General features: G+C 38.0%; 1 protein-coding gene and 1 long non-coding RNA gene across 6 annotated transcripts in view; one reads left to right on the forward strand and one right to left on the reverse strand.

Moving 5' to 3' along the window:
• The window catches only part of CEP350 (centrosomal protein 350), a 145,928-nt gene that overhangs the window by 58,927 nt on the left and 65,592 nt on the right, over positions 1 to 21,409 (reverse strand). For all 3 annotated transcript variants that reach the window (XM_029935266.1, XM_029935267.1, XM_029935265.1), the window contains 10 exons: positions 20,965 to 21,185; positions 20,236 to 20,399; positions 15,997 to 16,107; positions 15,406 to 15,546; positions 13,480 to 13,616; positions 12,546 to 12,668; positions 10,092 to 10,261; positions 3,367 to 3,563; positions 2,584 to 2,768; positions 2,070 to 2,157 (listed from right to left, as the gene is read on the reverse strand). In XM_029935266.1, coding sequence (XP_029791126.1) covers positions 2,070 to 2,157; positions 2,584 to 2,768; positions 3,367 to 3,563; positions 10,092 to 10,261; positions 12,546 to 12,668; positions 13,480 to 13,616; positions 15,406 to 15,546; positions 15,997 to 16,107; positions 20,236 to 20,399; positions 20,965 to 21,185 — 1,537 coding nt within the window. The remainder of the gene's footprint in view (positions 1 to 2,069; positions 2,158 to 2,583; positions 2,769 to 3,366; positions 3,564 to 10,091; positions 10,262 to 12,545; positions 12,669 to 13,479; positions 13,617 to 15,405; positions 15,547 to 15,996; positions 16,108 to 20,235; positions 20,400 to 20,964; positions 21,186 to 21,409) is intronic.
• Positions 1 to 21,409, forward strand: part of LOC115288186 — a 68,822-nt gene that overhangs the window by 38,679 nt on the left and 8,734 nt on the right. For 2 of the 3 annotated variants that reach the window (XR_003906852.1, XR_003906853.1), the window contains one exon: positions 5,792 to 5,951. This is a non-coding gene — a long non-coding RNA (uncharacterized LOC115288186). Of the gene's footprint in view, positions 1 to 3,297; positions 3,471 to 5,791; positions 5,952 to 21,409 lie in introns of those variants that run through there. The other variant, XR_003906854.1, reaches the window with a different exon arrangement.

Here is a 21,409-nt window from a genome sequence, read left to right on the forward strand (position 1 = left end):
AGAGGGGGGCAGAAGCAACGCATGAAGAGATAATTTTCAAAACCTGAAATGCAACCAACAACAGATTCAAGAAGCTCCATAAATCCTAAACAGTATGAAGAGAAAAGAAACCACACCGAAGCACAACTTAGTAAAACTATGGAAAAAGTCTAAGACAATTTTTTAAAAAATACTCAAAGCAGGCTTCAAAGAAACATTAAGATGGGGAGCCTAGGTGGCTCAGTTCGTTAAGTGTCTGACTCTTGATCTCGGCTCAGGTCATGATTTCATGGTTGGGGATCAAGCCCCGTGTTGGGCTCTATGCTAACAGAGAGGAGTCTGCTTTGTATTCTCTGTCTCCCCACCTCTCTCTCTTTCAAAATAAATAAATAACCTTAAAAAAATGAATAAAAAATTTTAAATTAAGACAACTGACCTCTCCATAAAATCAATGGAAACTAGTAGACAATGGACAGTATCTTTTAAGGTGCTGAAAGAAAATAATTCTATATCTAGTAAAAATATTTTTCAAAAATGACGGTGAAACAAGTACATTTTCCAACTAACAAAAACTGAATGTGCTATTAGCAGGCATGCAGTAAAATATTAGATTCATTAAAATCCAAAGATGTGTGCTTCAAAGCACACGATTAAGAAATTCATGAAGGGGCACTTGGGTCATTCAGTCGGTAGAGCGTCCAACCTTAGCTGAGGTCACTGCAGTTCCTGAGTTTGAGCCCCACATGAGGCTCACTGCTGTCAGTGCAGAGTCTGCTTTGGATCCTCTGTCATCCCCTCTCTGCCCCTCCCCCACTTGCACACTGTCTCTCAAAAATAAACATTTTTTTAAAAAACTGAAAATCACTCCACAGAATGAGAGAAAATATTTGTAAATCTAGCTTTTATTCTATTTTGTAAACAGAAAGCTACTGAAACCCTGTAAAAAGTTATTTGCTTATTTTAGCTAAGCATTTTAAGTTATTCTGAGACCAATTTTTCTGTATTAAAAAGGTATAAAAAGGTATAACTTCTTTTTTAAAAAAAAATTCCAAAATTGTAAAGTTCATATGATGTTTCCTGGGGTGAACTTAAAAAAAAAAAACTAGTTGACCAATAATCCAATTATTACGCTTACAGATCATCCAATATGATAGCCAGTACTTTGCAACAGGTCAATACGGGAAAAGAAAACTAGAATCCACTGAACACTTACCAAGCACTGTGAAACACATTTTACACAGATAAGAACAGCTAACATTTATTGGCACCTACCACTGGGCGATGTTCTGTTATAACTTTATTATTTGTATTAATTTATTCCTCCCAACAACCCTACAAAGTATGTTACCATTATTATCCTCAGTTTATAGATAAGGAAGCTGAGCCACAGAGAAAGTCAAGTAACTTTTCCAAGGTTATGTAACTAATAATGGGTAGACCTGGAACTTTAACCCAGGGAACCTGACTCTGGGGCTTGAATTTTTTTTTTTTTTTTAACACTTATTTATTTTTGAGAGACAGATCATGAGCAGGCGATGGGCAGAGAGGGGGACACACAGAATCGGAAGCAGGCTCCAGGCTCTGTGCTGGAAGCTCAGAGGCTCGAACTCACACACCGTGAGATTATGACCTGAGCTGAAGCGACCCTGGGGCTTGAATTCCTAACCGCTACACCATGCTACCTCTGCAAGACTCAAATCCTAGTGTTTCTGAGTTCGCTAAGCCAAAATATTAGTGTATTTGTAATGAATATGTCTTAAAAGCCTACTTGGGAAAATACAGACCAAAAAATTAATCCAAATAGACTCTTTTACAAATATCTTAATTTTTTAAATATCCACTTCAAAAGACTATTTTATTTACCGAATGAAGGCAGGTTAAGTTAGCAGTGACACATAATCCTAATATAAGAGAAATATAGCAGACTACCAACCAATTTCTGTAATTATAGTAGCACAGGCAAAAACGGTGGTACATATCAACTAAATCTCATTTAGGGGGATAATAAGAAAAACAGATTAGACAAAATAATAGATCCCACAGTGTAACTTGCCATATGAGAAATTTTCTTTGTGTTTTTCCTGACATACCTTCTCTTGCTGCAACCTTAAAAGCAAACCACGCTGTTTCTTCCGAAGTGGGGGCATTTTATCATCTTCTCCTTTGTCTCGTAAATGTCTGCAAATATTTCACATTGAGACAAATAGTAGATTAAATTTCTAATCTAATGTCAAGAATTCTCGACCACTAAAATGTCTCTAAACTGATTTAACATTTCCAAATGTGGAAAAGAGCAGCAACGCCCATCCCACCAAACAAATGTTTTACTACACATATAATGAATGCAAACCCTAGAATTTACAACACAGTAAAGAAATTCAGTATAAAATAACTATCAGTTACATGATAAAAGAGAAATGCAAAGAAAATGTTACGAGTAGGTGGTCTGGAAAGCAACAGGACTCAGAGACGACTGCCATATTCCTAGGCTGAGAAACTAGGTTGATCAAATTAAATGAGGAAACAAACATCTTTAAAAACAAAGCACTTTCTTTTAATGAAAGAAATTAGGAGGTGGAATCTACGTTCACTGATATAACTTACTTTTTCTGATGCTCTAGCCAGGCTAGTTCAGCCTTGGTCTTCTCCTTCAAGGCCTTCTCCCGGAGACGCAGGAGTGAAGACTGGTGAGCGGCCCTCATTTCCTCCTCCTTCATGTACTGTCGAACCATCTCCATTGTAAACTTAGAAAAACTATCTTGTCCTCCTGAGAATGGCATGCTCAGCTCCTAAAGTGAAGATTTTAGTTCAAGTTTATCATCATCTAAGCCTCTGGAACTTAATTCACCTTGTTAAAAGAGCCATGCACTTATAAAAAATAAACTATGCACACAGAAAGGCTGTTGACCATGTCACAGAACATTCTTCAAAAAAGGCACATAAGGAAGAATGTTCATCTGCTAATTTATTCAGCCAATAAAATTTTAACAAACAACTACTGTGAGCCAGGTACTGTCCCAGGGATATAAAGCAAGGCAAGAATTGTCCCTGTTACCCAAAAGGCTAACAATTTAGTAAGAAGAATGATATAAGTTTTTAAATGGAATAAAGTATAAGGGTAAAGCAAGTGAAATTCTAGAGACATAAGATTGGCTCAGACCCTCAAAACCCTTTCTATATCATTCCAAAGAATAATAAGTCTGTGTTGTACTTCATAAGGAAAGCAAAGCCAGATTCTGTAGCAAAAGTATAATATAAAATTGCTATCTTAGGAAAATCATTCTGGGAGATGACAAACGAATTCAAGTATAAAATGTGTCCTCATATCCACAAGAGAACATCTACAACTCTTTATGAAGTAATCTGCACAGGTAAACAGAAGCATACCTTGGCAGAAGACAGTGTCGTCTTTTCTGGAGAAGTTTCATCATCAGAGTCATCATGATGGCCTCTTTTCTTTTCCATGTTAAATCTGCGATGACTCTCAGAAGGTAGTAAAGATCGAAATGATTTTTCTTCTATCTCATCTTCTGTCATAGATTCATCAAATTTCAGTGAATATTCTGTTGCAATAGAAGTTGAATCTAAAAGAATTTAGAACAAGTGGGTTTTATCATTTTAACAGTTTTCCCTAAGTATTCAATTTAGTAGCCCTTGCTCCCTCTCTATGGGACAATCTAACATAAAGTCATAGAGCGGATCACTAACAACTGATAGGCATGGAATAATTCACTTACCTTACAAACAAGGGAAAAAACCTCTCAACTATTTAAAAATACTAGTACAAGGAATATGGTAAAAGTGTAATATACATCATATATAAAGAGTTCTTACAAACCAGTCCCATAGAAAAATGAGAAATAGTCACAATCAGATTCTCCAAAAATACAAATGGCCAAAATAAGTAAAAAACAAAACACAAAAAGACAACATTTAATATCGCTAGCAAAAAATGCAAATTAAAAATTTTTTTTATAACTCATCAATTCAATGCTTAACTTAAAACACGGCAGCTCTTTTTAGGTTGGTTCTTATTTGCCTCTGACATGCACCCCCCTTCCTTTTCTTTTTTGGACATCCTGACTTTCTGGTACTACAAGATGTTCCAGATTCATTTTGTATTTTCCCTGCCCAGTCCTAGAACCAGTCATTTCTCCAAAGTGCTCTACTTTCTTTTATTGGAGACTATCTCAAAACTACATTTATGGGCACTAGTTGTTCCTGTTAATGCTAGACTATCACTGTTTCTTCACTGTGTCAATGAACAGAGCTAGACAAGATATGCATGTATACTAGACCGTGTACACACATAATCACCACCCCACACACACAAATTGTTCCTGTATCTGTCAACTCATCTGAAGATGGGTTCACACTGATGTTACTGACTATAGTCCAGCACCACAGGATTCATTCTAGTCCTTTTCTTGCGTATCTACCATCCTTCTCCAACATGGAGAAACTTGACTCCTATTATCATCCAACATCTGTTTACTTATCTGTTCAATCCTAATACATAATGCAAAGAACTGTTAACTTGTACCCCTGTGAAAAGCTCATTTGCCAATTAGAATATAGTTTATATATTGTTCCTTTTATATTTAATAGGTTTACAATTTCTACTAAAAATGCCATTTTCCAAATTTACTTAGGTCAGCTCCTTTTCCTTCCAGTCTCTTCAATGTGGTCATGCCATATGTTTCTAATAAAGTTAGATTCATTAGTTACGGGCTGCATTCCATCCTAGATCCCCCAACATCCTGCCTGACGTGTGTATTTAGTATGCACACATTAAGGTTTATTCTTTGTGATGTACAAACAACTCTAGGGTTTCGAGAAATGCACAGTATCAGTCAATACATAAGGAAGCATACAGGACATCCCTTACATGACAGTTGTTTCACACTAAAAGTTCTCCTTGCATCCCCTTTGTAGTTAACCGCTTCTTCTACCTAACATCTGGGAACCATCCCTAAAGTTCTGCCTATTCCAGAATGTTACCTAAATGGAATCATATAATATGTAGCCTTTTGGGGCTTGCTTCTTTTGCTTCACTTAAAATTGATTAATAATGTTGCCTGCTCCTTTTAATTGCTACATAGTATTACACCATTTTGCTGATTCTCCCCGTAAGACATCTTCCAATTGTTAGCAATTATGAAAAATGGTGCTATGAACATTAGTGTATCGGCTCCTGTGACGACCTAAGTTTTCAATATGCTTGCCTAGGCATATTGATTGCTGGGTCACTATAAGATATTGGGAAAATGTCTGACAAAATAGCCATACCATTTGGCATTCTTGTCAGCATCCTTGTACCATTTTTTTGTCAGCTTTTTGGATTTTAACCATTCTAAAAATGTGTAGCACCTCATTGTGATTTTAATTTTCATCTCCCTAATGACACATGATATTGAACCCTTTCCTAAGTCTACCTGCCATTTGTATAGTTTCTTCAGTGAAGTATCTGTTCAGTTTTTACGCACATTTTTAAATAAGGTTGTTGATTTTCTTCTTGTTGTTTTAAGAGTCCTTTATATAATTCTGCATGTAAGTCCTTTATCTAATATGTGATTTACAAATATTTCTAAAGTGTGTGGTTTATCTTTTTAGTTCTCTTAACAGTGTCTTTCACAGAGCAGTTTTTTAATTTTGACAACGTATATCCATTTGTTCTCTCGTGGATTGTACTTTTGCTGTTATAGCTAAGAAATGACTGCCAAACAAAAGGTGACCTGGATTTTCTCCTGTTTTCTTCTACATGCTGGTTTTCCTTGGATCTTGGCTGTTCTGTGGATTCCGGTTGCCTCAGTCTCTCCACACTCCTAACTCTACTTCGATTCAGCAAGGCCGCCGGGCTTCACACACGCAGCCGGGAGCCCGCGCTCAGGCAGTAGCAGGGGCCGTCCCGGCGCTCCTCATCTGCCTGCGGTCTCTCATGAACTGACAGCGCTCACTGCCTGATGCTCAAGGTCGTAAAAATAGTCATTTCATATGTTTTGTCTGATACTTACTTTAGGAGGGAGGGTAAATCTGGTCCTATTCTGGTCAGAAGTAGAAGTCCAAGTAATTTAATTTTATATTGTTTAAACAAGTCAAACCTATCAAGAAGTCATGGTTCATGACATTTCAAATTAGTCACTTGACAATTCTGTATTTGCAGTTACTGGAGCCAGGCACCATGGCAAACACTTGAGAACAACATTAAACAAGTCACAGATGGTTACATCTACTTCTTCTGAGGCTCACGTACACTTTCAATAATGTCTTCACTACTATAATTACAAACATTCTTATTAAGATAAAATTTTGCAGGGGTTAAATTCATCCTGTAGTAGAAACATAACATATAATTCTTTATTGTTTTCCTAAATCCTTTATTTCTCTCATTATGTGGAAGGTGTCATTATGAAGTCTGATCCTAAAATGAATTTTGTTAGTCTTTAATTCAGTAATCCATAAAACATTTTCAAAAACATTCTGAAAAACATTCATCAATCAGTATAAAAATATGAGAATGCCTCTTGGTATTTAATACTATTACATTAGTCTGCTTGGGGAACCATAACGGAACAGTACAGGCTGCTGGCTTAAACAACACAAATTTATTTCCTCACAGTTCTGGAGGATGGAATCCAAGATCAAGGTGCTGACAGGGTTGGTTTCTGATAAAACCACTCTTCTTAACTTGCAGGCTGATGCCTTGTGTGTCCTCACAGGCCTTTACTCTGTGCACATGCATGCCTGCAGTCTTTTCCTATTCTTAGGACACAAGCGCCCACCCTTCTGACCTCATTTAACTTTAATTACTTTCTTGAAGGCCCTATCTTCAAATACAGTCACACTGTAAGATAGAACTTCAACATATGAATTTTGAGAGGATACAGTTCAATCCATAATATCTTATCCTCTGGTTTTCTCAAATTAATTCCTTCTTACACTCAAAATACACTCACCCATCCTAAGAGCCCCCAAAGTCTTAACCCATTCCAGCACCTACTACAACTCTAAAGTTTCATCTAAATATCATCTAAATCTGGCATCCATGAGACTCGAGGTATGATTCATCCCGAGGCAAAATTGCTTTTTAGTTGTGGACCTTTGAAACAAGGTCCAGTTATGTGCTTCCAAAATACAATGGTGGGAAAGGCATAAAATAGACAAACCCATTCCCAAAGGGATAAATCAGAAAGAAGGATGATGGGTCTCAACCTAGCAGAGCAAATTCCATTAGATCTTAAGGCTCAAGAATGACCCTCTTTGGCCAGATGCTCTGCCCTCAAGCCCACTGGGGTTGCCTTGACTTCTCACCCCTGTGTGGCAGCAGCATCTCCTCGGCCCCTGGAAATAGTCTGCTCCTGAAGCAGAGAGCAAGGGCAGCCTGGACAACTGAAACCAAGGAGGTGGCCCCCCATACTCAAACCAATGAGGAGACGGCCTTGCCATCGGGGTTGTACGGTGTTGGGGCCCAGCAGGCAAAAATAACCCTCAAACAATATTTTGGTCTCCTGGGCCGCACATGTGGCTTCTGTTCATCCTATGATTTTCTCATTGTTTTGTAAAAAGACATATACTTTTAGGCTTTGAATCAACTTGGGTCAGTCAGTGGCTCCAGCCCTCCCCTTGCTTTGCTTTCTAGCTCTTTGTTTGGTGTAGGGAGTTAACACAAACCTCTGCAAAAAAATTTGCTTATTAAAGGATGAGCATCTTACCCTTGAATAACTGATGAAGGGCCTTAAGAAATGTAAATCTCCTCCTAGAATTCTTCAGGCTCATCTTCCGCTTGAAGCCAGACTCTTATTAGGGAATCCCTCTCTTGTAATGACTTGATTGTTCCTGTTATTTACTACTGTCCTGATAAAAATGACCTTTTCTGGAGCCTGTCTTTACTTCAGGGACCTTGAACTATGTAACCACTGAAGAAATGATGTAATCACCCATAGTATATAAGACCCTGGCTATCTTAATAAAGGGTGGCTTTACCACCATCCACGTTGTCTGTCTTGTCTGTCTTGTTTGTCTTGTCTGTCTTCTTTTCTAGAGATATTGCGCCGACACCAACCCCCTACTTGGGACCTTTCGACTGGGGTGCGTGGGCTGGTTCCCCCCCCACCCCCCAGTACAGCCTGGGCCTGTGGTGGCAATGGCTGCCCTGCTGATCTCTCAATCACCCTCCGGGTCATTCCTCCACCCCCCTTTTTTAAAAAAATAATAAAGCATGTTTATAACTTAGCTCTACCTCTCATCCCATCTGGTAGAATCCCAGAAGACTGAAAGCCTTCCTATATTTCATCCCATCTCTGTGCTCTTTAGTCCTAACTGGCAGTCTCTCTGCTAGTATAATCCCATCCCTATTCCTGGCTTCTGCTGAGATGGCTGCTCAAATCCATGGGTAATCTCTTTATGGAGTGATTATCTAGTCACATCCCTGGGGTTCTCTCCAGAACATGCTTTCTCATTTTTTACAACTGGGATAGCCTGAGAATTTTCCAAATCTTCAAGTTCTGGTTCCTTTTTTTTAACAATTCCTTCAATTTACCTCTCCTCTCACATTTTATTGTAAGTAGTAAGGAGAAACCAGGCCATGCCTTCAACACTTTGCTTAGAGATTCCCTCAGCTAACCATCCACATTCATCAGTTTTAACTTTTGCTTTCCACATAAGGCTAGGACACAGTTTGGTCCAGTTTTTTGCCAATTTGTAACAAGGACTGCCTTTCTTCAATATTCCTAATTTCCATATTCCTAATTTCCATATTCCTAATTTCCGTCTTCATCAGACTTCATCAGAATCATTTTTAACATCCATATTCCTGCCAAGTCTCTGCAAGGCATTGTGGGCTTTTTCTAACTTGCACCTCAACACTCTCTGGCCTCTACTCATTACCCAGTTCTAAAGCCACTCCCAGATTTTTCATGTTATAGCAGCACCCCATTTCTGGATAACAAGATCTATATTCATTAGGTGGATTATATTAGTTACTTCTGGTTAACAAGCTCTGTATTAATTGTTGATTAACTATAGAATGTTTATCCATAAATTATATTATAAAATTTATCAAAAAAAATTTTTTAAGGGATGAGAAAAATCAAAATTGAAGTCTTCCTCTTGCACTCTAAAGACTGCCTTGCCCACTCTGCTCTGAAGACTACAGTTCTAGACCATTAATCATATACACTGCTTATGAGCCAGGTATTTTAAAAAAAAAATCCTTAAAGGTATCATCTGTTGCCAAATTCTGTTGTCTTCATTATGTTATTTACTTCCCATGATTTGATAGGTATACACCTCTTATTTAGGATCCAGGGAGAGGTTAACTAATGAATTTTAATCAAGTTATTATATCTGATGTTATCATTATTTATAAGAAATTGTATCCTTTAGATACCATATGTTTGCACTCCTAGGTCTAACAGGAGACCAGGAGAAACCTAATGGAGGACCAGGGGGAGGGGAAGAGGGAAAGAGAGTTGGGGAGGGGGAGGGACGCAAAACTTGAGAGACTATTGAATGCTGAGAATGAACTGAGGGTTGAAGGGGAAGGGGAGGCGGAAAAGAGGTGGTGGTGATGGAGGGGGGCACTTGTGGGGAAGAGCACTGGGTGTTGTATGGAAACCAATTTGACAATAAAATATTAAAAAAAAAAAAGAAAAGAAACTGTATCCTTATATTATCTAAAAGGTAAAGTTCTCATGGTATATTCTGTTTTTATGATTATATTGTATATCAATAACAGGATAAAAAGAATTTTTTAATATCTATTTTCCATTCACATGCCTGCTCTCCTAGATTTACTTCTCCCCTTTCCTCCCCTTAGGATCATGACACACAATCGTGTTTAAAATACTGGCAAGGGTTCCTGACATAATGTGTAGCCTGGAAATAGTTCCACCTGGATACACTTAATATCAGATTCTCTCTCTCTCTCTCTCTCTCTCTCTCTCTCTCTCTCTCTCTCTCTCTCACACACACACACACACACACACACACACACACACACACACACACAATCATGTTCTAAGCATATCAACTAGCTCAGCCACAAACATCCTAAAGGCCTCTGGAAGCTTCCCCAAACAAACAACTGCACATACACATGCAAGGAACGTTACCTTTCTCATCAGGAAGAGATGGTACGCTGTCACTTCGTAGAGACTCATCTGCAGCGGTCTGAACCTGTTCATCAACAGAACTCTCCATTTTCTCACCATGAAGTTTCCTCTCATTTTCCTTGGAAGACAGAACTGAGGGACTTTCTTGACGGCTGCTACCACTGCTACTTCTGATATTAGGGCAACAAACCAAAAGTAAAGGGGGCGATGATAAAGTAAGGTTCCTTACTTCAAGTAAACTTATTTGACTAAGGGCATGTGCCTTTTTATCAAGATATGAAATGAAAGACGTAACACAAAAACCAAATGCTACGTAGACAGAAGTCTGAAGAGAAGCTGTTTCAGGAAAGTGAATAGGGGAGAGGAAGGTTTTACTCCTGAACAGTCATGGGAGGCAACCAAGGTTCTCAGGCTATCATTGTTCTTCCCCTTCATTTTGATATCAAGCTAGTGGAAAAAGGGGCTTCTACTTGGCTGTTTCAACTTTTTTATCGACATCACAATTAATCACAATCTGCTTCAATCCCAACTACTCTGCTAGAACTGTTCTTATAACCTCTATCTAAACTTGAGTTGTCAAATCTAATAGATCTCTGCAACATTATATGATGTTGATCTCTATCTCCTTTATAATCTTCACTTGCTAAAGCAAATGTAGTAAAATGTTAACATTGGCGCAATGCGGATAAAAGATCTTAACTCTGTATTATTCTTGCAACATTTCTGTAAGCTTGAATTTATAACAAAATTAAATGTCAAATAAAAAACTCTCCTTTCTTACACTCCCTGATTCTACTCTCACCTGCTTTTCTTCCTTTATTCCGAACAAGTTTTTCTGCTTCTTTAACTTCCTTTTAAATTTTCCTGACTTTCCTTAAAATGATGGTGACTCCCAGTGTTTTGTTTTTGGTCCCTTTCTATTTTATGCCACATACTGTCTTTTGGTAATCTTATGCATCTCTATAATTTTAATTACTGTCATTTAGATTGAGCCTCAAATCTATATCAGCTAGCTTTGCCCTTTCCCTGACTTTAAGCCTTAAATTCCCAAATGCTCAGTGAACTTGTTTTTGGGGTCAGTGTTTTCCTTTCTCCAGCCTTTGCTTTCCTTAAGTTTGTTCATTCATTTAAATACGCATGGAGAGAGAGAGAGCCAATCACAAGCTGTGTTTTGATATCCTCTGCATGAGCTATCTCCTCTTCTGAAATGCCCTTCCTTCTCTGTCTTATGAACTACTAATTTAAGACTCAGTTCAACTACCATTTTTGCAAAGTGCTTGTAGGTACCTTCTCCCAATCTCAAGGAAGATTTGGTCACCTCTATATCTGTGTTTATACAATTTTCTTGTGTATGATTCTGAAATAGTATTTATCAGAATATTGTGTAATTATAGGTCTAGTTTCACACTGTTTTGGAAAGTATAAATCCTATAATATGGCTATAAGGTAGAAGATATAATGCAGGAAACAGCAAATGCTTTAGAGTCAGAAGGATATATTCCACTAAGCAGTTATGTGCCAGTAATCACTCACTGAATAAACATGCAGCAGACTGCCTACCTACTATGTGCTAAATTCTAGGGATTGCAATCCTCATTAGGATGACTATAATAAAAAAGAGGGGCGCCTGGGTGGCTCAGTTGGTTAAGTGTTCAGCTTTGTCTAAGCTCGTATCTCATGGTTCATGGGTTCGACCCCCACGTCGGGCTCTGTGCTATTAGCTCAGAGCTCAGAGCCTGGAGCCTGCTTTGGATTCTTTGTGTTCTGTGTCTCCCTCTCTCTCTGCCCCTCCCCAATTCGGGCTTGCTCGCTTTCTCTCAAAAATGAATAAACATTTAAAAAATTAATAAAGAGGTGCCTGGGTGGCTCAGCCGGTTAAGCGTCCAACTTCAGCTCAGGTCATGATCTCATGGTTCATGTGTTCAAGCCCTGCATACAGCTCTGTGCTGACAGCTCAGAGCATGGAGCCTGCTTTGGATTCTGTGTCTCCTTCTCTCTCTGTCCCTCCCCTATTCATGCTCTGTTTCTCTCTGTCTCAATAAAAAATAAACATAAAAATTTAAGAAAAATAAGAAATATGGATGCTAGCAAAGCAATGTACAATAAATATAGACGTTGGAGTCGGATAAACCAAGATTTAATTCCTTGGTGTGCCACTATCTATGTGACCTTCAGTGAGTTTCTAACAACTTCATGAGCCTCTGTTCCCTACTATAAAATGAGAGCAGTTCCTGTTTTGGAAGGTGGTTAAAATTGAACGTAGGAAAAACAAACTTACGTAGTGTTTGTACAATGTAGGTTCTCAAGGAATGCTAATTACATTACTACATGCAACAACTATTTTATAAATCAGCTAATTAAATGGGGGAAATCCGCACTTTGAAGAGGAAAACACTACTTCATTTAAAGATGAGATTAAAAGTAAAAAAGAAAAAGCAATTTCTAAGCCATCACCTTCGATCGTGAGTCTTGTATCTTAATGACTCAGAATAACTATCATACGAAGGGGAATACTTCTGATGCTTTGAGTCAAGGGTCCCTTCTTTACTCTGTGAGAGTGAAACAGATGGACTCTTCCTAAAAAGACAATAAAAACTGATTAAACATTTAAAGTCTCTAATAAGAGAAAACCATTTAACATCAACATCAGATAAAATCTTGATCAAATAGAAATTCTGAAATAGCTACTACAAAGTATCTGAGAAAGGCATTCACACATAGAAAAGAATATCTTCTGCTTTATGAGAAATAAATAGAAATCGCCCCAAGTATCAATAAATGTAAATAGGGACTTAAAAGCTATGAATTAAAGATGGTCAAAATGTGATATGAAAAAAAAAAATAACACACAAACATGATCATATCACTCAGGCTGCCTAAAAAATTCTCAAATGACTTTTCACTGTTCCTAGAATACACTCCAAAACCCTCTAGGTCTGCAGTGTCCCACCACACTCTGATTCCTGCACTGCGTCCTCCCATTCGCCTCTCTGTTCTCTGCCTCCAGTTACCCTAGTCTTCCCTCACTTTCTCTTCCTAACTTCGCATGTGTTGACCTGCTTATTCTTTATCTCCTTTACACCACTGACTCCTTTTCATCCACTAGATCTCCCCATAACGTTACTTCCTCAGGAAAACCTTCTCTGATGTCCCCACAACCCCCAAGCTATTCAAATTCCTTTGTCACATATCTCAGGGACACATGTTCTTCTCTCTTGTAACACTTAACCTCAGTTTGTAAGTGTTAATTCACTTAAGTGAATGTTTGATTACAGTATCTATCTTGCCCACCACACTGTATGTCCATAACTATATCCCCAGTAGCCACAACAGTGCCTGGGACATAGCAGATACTCATTGCATATTTGCTGAATGACTGAATATTAACCTATCGGTTTCAGCTCTGGTCCTCAGCTGCTTCACAAAGTCTGGAGCATGCTGCCGCTGGTGGTCATATAGTGTTGTTAAGGGAGCTCCTGAAGCAGTAATGGCCTCTGAGATATGAGTTCGAGTCAACTCTGCCATCTAAGTAGGAAAACACACAAGTAGACAAAAGTAGACATTAAAAAAAGGTAACAACACAGAAAACTGAGAAGGAGCATAGTGTCTCTGACAGATGACTGGATTGACAGCAAGTTATTTCTGCCATAATAGGTAAAATGCTGTGGGTAAGTCATTTAGACTCTTTTAGTCTCAATAGCTTCCTTATCAAAATAGTTAGATAGACCACATGATTTCTAAAGGTTCATCCAGCTACAGCAATCTGTGAATTAAGACAAAATCTTCAAGTCATATAATAAGCCATAGTAAACCAAAAATTAAATCTTCCTTCAAGAATCAATTCCATTACTATTTCCTATCTGTTTTCTGACCTACAGTGTGAAGTACTTTCCCTACTCTTAGTCACTACTGTGACTGCTGCATGGATTACTCGTTTGGTATTTATTCAATCACTGCCTTGACAACTTGAAGTGTTTTTGAAATCGTTGTCTAAAATTTTCTTAAAATATACTTATTTGCACAATCCCACAGTACCCAACACAGTATGCTCGTGGCTTTTTAGTAACATCCACATGCAATCAAAAATCCATGGATAACTTTTGACTCCCCCAAAATTGAACTACTAATAGTCTACTGTTGACTAGAAGCCTTACCAATAATATAAACAGTTGATTAACACATATTTTGTATATTATATATTATATACTGTATTCTTACAATAAAGTAAAAAAATGTTTTTGAAGAAAATCCTAAAAAAGAAAAATTACATTTACAGTACCATACTGTATTTGTCAAAAAATTCTGCAGTTTACCTTTACGGTTCAAATCCAGGTTGTTCAAGAGTCAACTGTATTCTTTCTTTTTTTAAGTTTGTTTGTTTGTTTGTTTGTTTATTGAGAGAAGGAGAAAGGGAGAGAGGTAGAGAGGGTGAGAGGGAGAGGGGGAGAGAGGGAGAGAGGGAGAGAGAGAGAATCCCAAGCAGGCTCCGAAACAGTGCAAAGCCTGACACAGGGCTTAATCCCACAAACCACAAGATCATGACCTGGGCCAAAATCAAGAGTCAGACAGCCAACCAACTAGGTCAACTATGCACCCTAAGAGTCAACTATATTCTATTTCTTGATTATGGTGGTGTTTATAGGGATGGGTAGATAGATAAGACACAGAAATATATAGATATGGTACCTATATGTGTGTGTGTGTGTGTGTGTGTGTGTGTGTGTGTGTGTGAGAGAGAGAGAGAGAGAGAGAGAGAGAAAACTCATCAAGTAGTACACTTAAAATGGATATATTTTGTTTGTAAATTCTACATCATAAAATCTATCTCTATATATATATATGTATTTTAAAGATTTTATTTCTGTATGTATGTATGTATGTATGTATGTGAGAGAGAAAGGGAGAGCAGGGGACAGGCAGAAGAGGGATAGAGAAAAGATCTTAAGGAGGCTCCAAGTCCAGCATGAAGCCTGACACGGGGCTCCATCTCACAACCATGAAATTGTGACCTGAGCTGATATCAAGAGTTAGGCACTTAACCAACTAAGCCACCATGCCTTATAAAATCAATATATCTTTTAAAAGCTTACTCAAGGGCAGACATTTAGAGTTTCTCCATCTTTTGTACTAGCCTCTGTATCATTCACATGTACAACATACTTCTATAAACGGAGCCTCTTAATTCAATAGTATATGGCTCCCACGAAAAGTCACTGATTAGAAATAATGTTTGCTAGATGTTAGAAACCCATTACGGTGAGGACCAAATTCACTCCGCAGGACTAAAGAGAAAAGCGGCCTCGATGGCTCTTACTTCACAGATTTGGCGAGCCGCGTCTGTGGTGAGGCGAGCAGTCTCTGTTTGCTGAGCGGCTATTTTACACGTTGCTTCCTGCAGGACTTCGGTCACTTCCCGCTGTGATTTGACCACCTGCTGTAATGATTCTGCATGGGCCTGAAAACAAAAAGGAGTAAAAAGAGAGCTTATGTTATGTTATGTCACAGTCTCTCCCTAACTCAAATTAGCTTTAATTTGTAAAATTGTTTCATGGATCAAATGCCCTATAAAACATTAGACTGTTACCTGGGTATCTTGTCTTAAAATCTAGAGTCTTAAAATCACTGCTGAAGTTTAATTCTTAACTCCAGTGTTCATGAGTTGATGTTTCTTTAAACAAGTAACTACTATGTACCTCAGTTGCCACTTCTGTAAACTGGGGATAAATCCTAACTACTCTATTTTACAATCAAATGACATGAAATTATCCCAGATGGCATAATGTATGAAAGCATTATTATTTATATCTTTCCTTTTTTATTCCTATATAATTAAAAGAATGCTAAAGTCATTTCAAAGATACAAATTTAGGTATAAAGACCCAGTATCTGTTGCAAAAATAAGTACCTGAGCTGTTTTGTTTCGGGTTTCTTCTAACTGTCTCTGACACTCCAGAGCCTCTTGTTCAGCCTTCAGTTTCAAAAGGGCCAAGTCTCTTTCATGGCGTTGCTGCTGTGCCTTCAAAATAAAAAAATGATCAACTATTAATTCAAAGATGCTAAACTATTTTAACACAGTGACTATATTACACCTAATGCTATTTTCCTAACACAAATTTTTTTGAAGCAACCAATGAAAGCTTAAAGGAAAGATAGCACATAGTATGGACACAAATCTGTTATCATTCATCAAAATACTTAATGACCACCTACTGTGTGTCAAATAATGTAGTAATGGGGCACCTGGGGGGCTCAGTAGGTTGAGCGTCAGACTTCAGCTCAGGTCATGATCTCACCGTTTGTGGGTTCAAGCCCCGCGTCAGGCTCTGTGCTGATATCTAGCTCAGAGCCTGGAGCCTGCTTCAGATTCTGTGTCTCCCTCTCTCTCTGCCCCTCCCTGCTCGTGCTGTCTCTGTCTCTCAAAAATAAATTAAAAAAAAATAATGTAGTAATATAAAAAATTTCCAAGGCACACAGGACTATAAACTCATACTAAAAAGTTGGCTTGAAAGCAAAAGTGACAGTATCTTACTCTTCAGAAAAGATTAAAATGTCCTATACGTAAAAATAAAGGTAACATTTCACACCTCAGAATTTTATAACTCCGTTATTTTGGCTTTGGAGGAGCAGTTTCATAAAAATGGTGCCCAAGAAAACATCTTCTCACCAGGGCCCTTTGTTTCCATTATTTTGTACAATGCTATCTATGAACTTGCATTTTTTCATTTCTTCTGGAATAGTGCTAAATACAGGTTTTCTAAAGTTGGTAAGGCTGTATATAAAATTATGTAATGCCCTGCACAAATATGAAAGCCCAGAATTATAATTATATTCCTAAAATGGGAAAAAATCTCAGTGTTTTTTCTGGGTTTCTAGGTAAGCATGGCTATGGGGTCATTTCCCCAATCCAGTGGTTTTTAATCAAGTTGTTACAAGTCCCTCCCCCTTGTCCTGAAGGGAACACTTGGAAATGTCTGGCGGATTTTGCTGTCGTGACTGGACAGTACTGCTGCTATTTGTTGGGAGAGGTGCAGGAATACTGAACTTCCTGCAAAGCATGGGACAATGCCACATAAGGAACAGTCTTTAGGTATTCAGGGAGGAACAATTACAAAATAATATTGGGGGAAAAACTATTTACAACAGAATCAAAAGACATAAAATATTTCCGAAGAAATTTAAAAATGTCTAAGATCTTGGGAAGCCTAGGTGGCTCAGTAGGTTAAGCGACCAACTCTTGATTTTGGCTCAGGTCATGATCTCACAGTTTGTGAGTTTGAGCCCCACATTGGGCTCTGTGCTGACAGTGCAGGCCTGCTTGGGATTCTCTCTCTCGCTCCACTCTCTGCCCCTCCTATGTTCTCTTTCTCTCCCTCAAAATAAGTAAGATAAACAAAAAATTTTTTCTAAATGTGTAAGATCTTTACACTGAAAATTACGTTGCTGAAATATTTTTTAAACTTAAAGATATCACAATCATGAATTTAAAAATGCCATACTGTTAAGATGTAAAGTCTACCCCAAACTGATCTATAGATTCTTTTTTTGTTGTTGTTAACTTATTTTTTTAAAATAACATTTACTAATTTGGGCATTACACTTAATTGAGATTTCTTGGAATTCATCTATAGATTTAATGCCATTCAAATCAAAATCATATGAAGTCTTTTTTCTTTTCTTTTTTTTTTGTATAACCTGATAAACTGATTCTAAAAGTTATGCAGAAATGCAAAAACAACAACAACAAAAAAAACCCTAACATAGCCAAAATCACCTTGAGAAAGAACAAAGCTGAAGTCATTACACTCTGACTTCATGACTCACTCTAAAGACATAGTGAAACAGTACAGTGCCGGATGGAGTTAAGAATAGACAAACAGATCAATGAAAAAGAACAGAGTCCAGAAACAGACCCACACATAAGTGACTACTTAATTGTTGATAAAGGTGCCAAGGTAACTTAAGGTTTTTTAAGAAAATAGTGATGAAACAACTAAGTATCTACATGGAGGAAGTTAAACTTTGGTCCCTTCTTTACAACCCATAATTAACTTGATATGGTTCACACATTTAAAATTATAAAAGCCAAAACTATAATGCTTTTTGGAAAAATATAAAAGAATATTTTGTTACAGTATCTTAATATCTAGGGTAGGCAAAAATTTCTTAGAAAACAAAAGGCAATGCCATAATAGAAAAAAATTTAAAAAGAGATTCATTAAAATTAAAATATTCTGGGGGAGCCTGGGTGGCTCAGTTGGTTAAGCATAGGCTTTGGCTCAGGTCAGGACCTCACAGTTTGTGAGTTCAAGCCCCGCGTTGGGCTTTGTGCTGACAGCTCAGAGCCTGGAGCCTCCTTCAGATTCTGTGTCTCCCCCTTTCTCTGCCCCTTCCATGCTCATGCTCTGTCTCTCAATAATAAATAAAAACATTTTAAAGTTTTTTAAAAATTAAAACATTTTGCACTTCAAAAGAAACAGTTTAAAAATGAAAAGGCAGGGGCGCCTGGGTGGCTCAGCCAGTTAAGCAACTGGCTTCAGTTCAGGTCATGATCTCACAGTTCATGGGTTCGAGCCCTGTGTCGGGCTCTGTGCAGACAGCTCAGTGCCTGGAGCCTACTTTGGATTCTGTGTCTCCCTCTCTCACTGTCCCTCCCCCACTCATGCTGTTTCTCTCTGTCTCAATAATAAATAAACATTAAAAAAAAAGTTTTAAAAAAAATGAAAAGGCAAAAGAGAAAAAACTTTCAATTAAAAGACAAGCCAGGACTGGGAAATAGTATTTGAAATATATCTGAAAAAGACTTGTTTCTAGAATATATAAAGAACTACAACTCAATAAGTAAAAGATATACAATCCTATCATGAAATAGGCAAAAAGTCTGATTATTCACAAAAGAGCATATGAGAATTCAATAAATACACAAAAGGATTATCAACCTATCAGTCATAAAAGAAATGTAAATTAAAACCACAATGAGACACTACTTCACTCTCACTGGAATGCCTAGAAAGGCCAGCGAGAGCAAGCCCAGGGAGCAGCTTGGACCCTCACAGATTGCCGGAGGAGAGTGAGATGTCACAAGCACTTTGGAAGACAGTACGTCAGATTCATACAACGTTAAACATACACTTTTAGTTGACCCAAGCAATTACACTCCTGGGCAAGATAAATGAAAGCATATGTTGAATACAGAGTTGTAAAAAATATTCATGGCAGGAATATTTATAATAGCCCCAAACTGCAAATAATACAAATGTACATCAACAGAAGAAGGGATAAACAAACGGTATTACACTGATTAATGGAATATTACTCAGCCAAAAATCAACACAGATACTACATGGATGAATCCTAAAAACAGTATACCCCATTAAATTAATGAAACACAACAGAGTACAAAGCATATTTCCATTTGTACGCCGTTTTAGACCAGGCAAAAATAAAACTACCACGATTAGGAATCAGAACACTAACTTTCTCTAGGAGTGGGGATTAACTGGGAAGGACCAGGGGTGAACTTTCTGAAGTGACCGAAGTGTTCTATATTTTGATTAGGGTGGTGGTTACATTGATCAAAACTAATCAAACTGTGCAACACTTAAAATCTGTGTATTTTCTTATATAAAAAGTTTTTAAAAAAAAGATAACAGAACTTCCAGTAGGAACACTATGTAGACTCTTATTAGATTTTTATTCACTAAGAACAGTCCACATTATCCTGGCTTTACCAAATACCTGGATCTCAGAAACTTTTCTCTCTGGTACAAATAAAACATTAAAAACAAAAACAAAAAGTTGTCTCTGACTTGTCAGTGAAAAAGACAATCCTGAGAGCTGTCTGATTAGCTGGTTTTCATAGTCATTTACAAAAGTAGAGAACAGAGAAAACAAAGTATTTGAGAGAGAGTGACTGAATTATTGTTCTGCTGCCAAATATCAGATGGTGAATTTTCTTCTTAGTACTTTGTGTCATAGCTTTCCCAGAGTTATTGATAGATGCTGTACGTTACACTATTTCCCTCTACTTGGCGGGCTAAAGTTTTGTGTGTTGTTGTTGTTGTCGTCATCTACCTCATCATTGGAACTATTTTAAATAGAAAAGTGAAAGAACATAGAAAGCTAAAGGAGAAAACTCCACAAATACCTTTATGATCTGAGCCAGAGACACGCTCTCCTGCTGAGCAAGTGAGATGCCTCGAACCCTTTCCACATCTGACAGCTGGCGCACTGACTCCTCGATGGCACTCAAATAACTGAGTTCTGCCGCCATCCGATGCTGGAGGCCAGCAGGAGAAAAGCGCTTAGAACCTGGAAGGCATAAATAACGGTCAAATGTAAAAGTTCACGTGAAACAACATCTCAGATTTCTGATATTCATTTCTCATTGTAAGGGCCAAAAAGAGGGCACCTGGGTGGTTGGTTGAGCTCAGACTCTTGATTTCAGCTCAGGTCATGATCCCGGAGTCACAGGATCAAGCTCCACGTGGGGCTCCGCACTGAGCATGGAGCCTGCTTAAGCTTCTCTCTCTCACCCTCTGTCCCTCTCCCCCACTCACACTCTCTCTTTCTCTCTCTAAAATTAAAGAAATAAGAGCCAAAAAGAGTTTGCTTTCCACTGTAAGAAAGACAGTGACTTATGAATAGCACAATGTACATTTTTCAGGTGTGTTTTGACTAACGCTGGCAAAGTGGGAAAAATCACCACTGTTGAATCTGTCATGCTTTTCAGTACTTCTTTTCCTGTATAGTTTTTAATACTTCAAAAAGTGATCACATCCACTTGAGATAACATTTTCCTATAGTTCAATCGGAAGAAAAAGAATTTTAAGGGGAAAAAATAGTGTTTTAAATCACAATACATGTCTCTACTTGCCTGGTGCTGAGGCCATCTCTGAGGGCGTTCTGCTGGTGGGAGGGTTCATATCAGGAAAAGGTGCATTAGGCTTAAATCCTGTTCCAGATGGAGGCATGATTACCGAGGATTTAGATCTTTCTAATGAAGTTCCTGGAAGGTCAAACTGCAACAATTTCTGGGAACTTGGAGAGAGGGGAGAAGGTGGAGTTTTCTGAGATCTTCCCTTGTCTGAGGAGACACTAGAAGTTTTGTTTAAAGATGTTAGAGAAAGGAACGCTACTTCGAGAACCAGCTAAGCATTACTTAAGAACAACATGCATTACATTCTGAATTTAAACACTAGCTTGTAAACACTGTGGTTCGGGCTTCCGGTCATTGAACAGAGTCACCATGCTGAGTGGACGACTAGGGGTCCATCTCTAACTGCTAGACCTGCAGGGGAGAATGAGCTAAGCACGCACCT

The sequence above is a fragment of the Suricata suricatta genome, chromosome 3, assembly GCF_006229205.1.
Source record: "Suricata suricatta isolate VVHF042 chromosome 3, meerkat_22Aug2017_6uvM2_HiC, whole genome shotgun sequence".
NCBI classification, from domain to species: Eukaryota; Metazoa; Chordata; class Mammalia; order Carnivora; family Herpestidae; genus Suricata; species Suricata suricatta.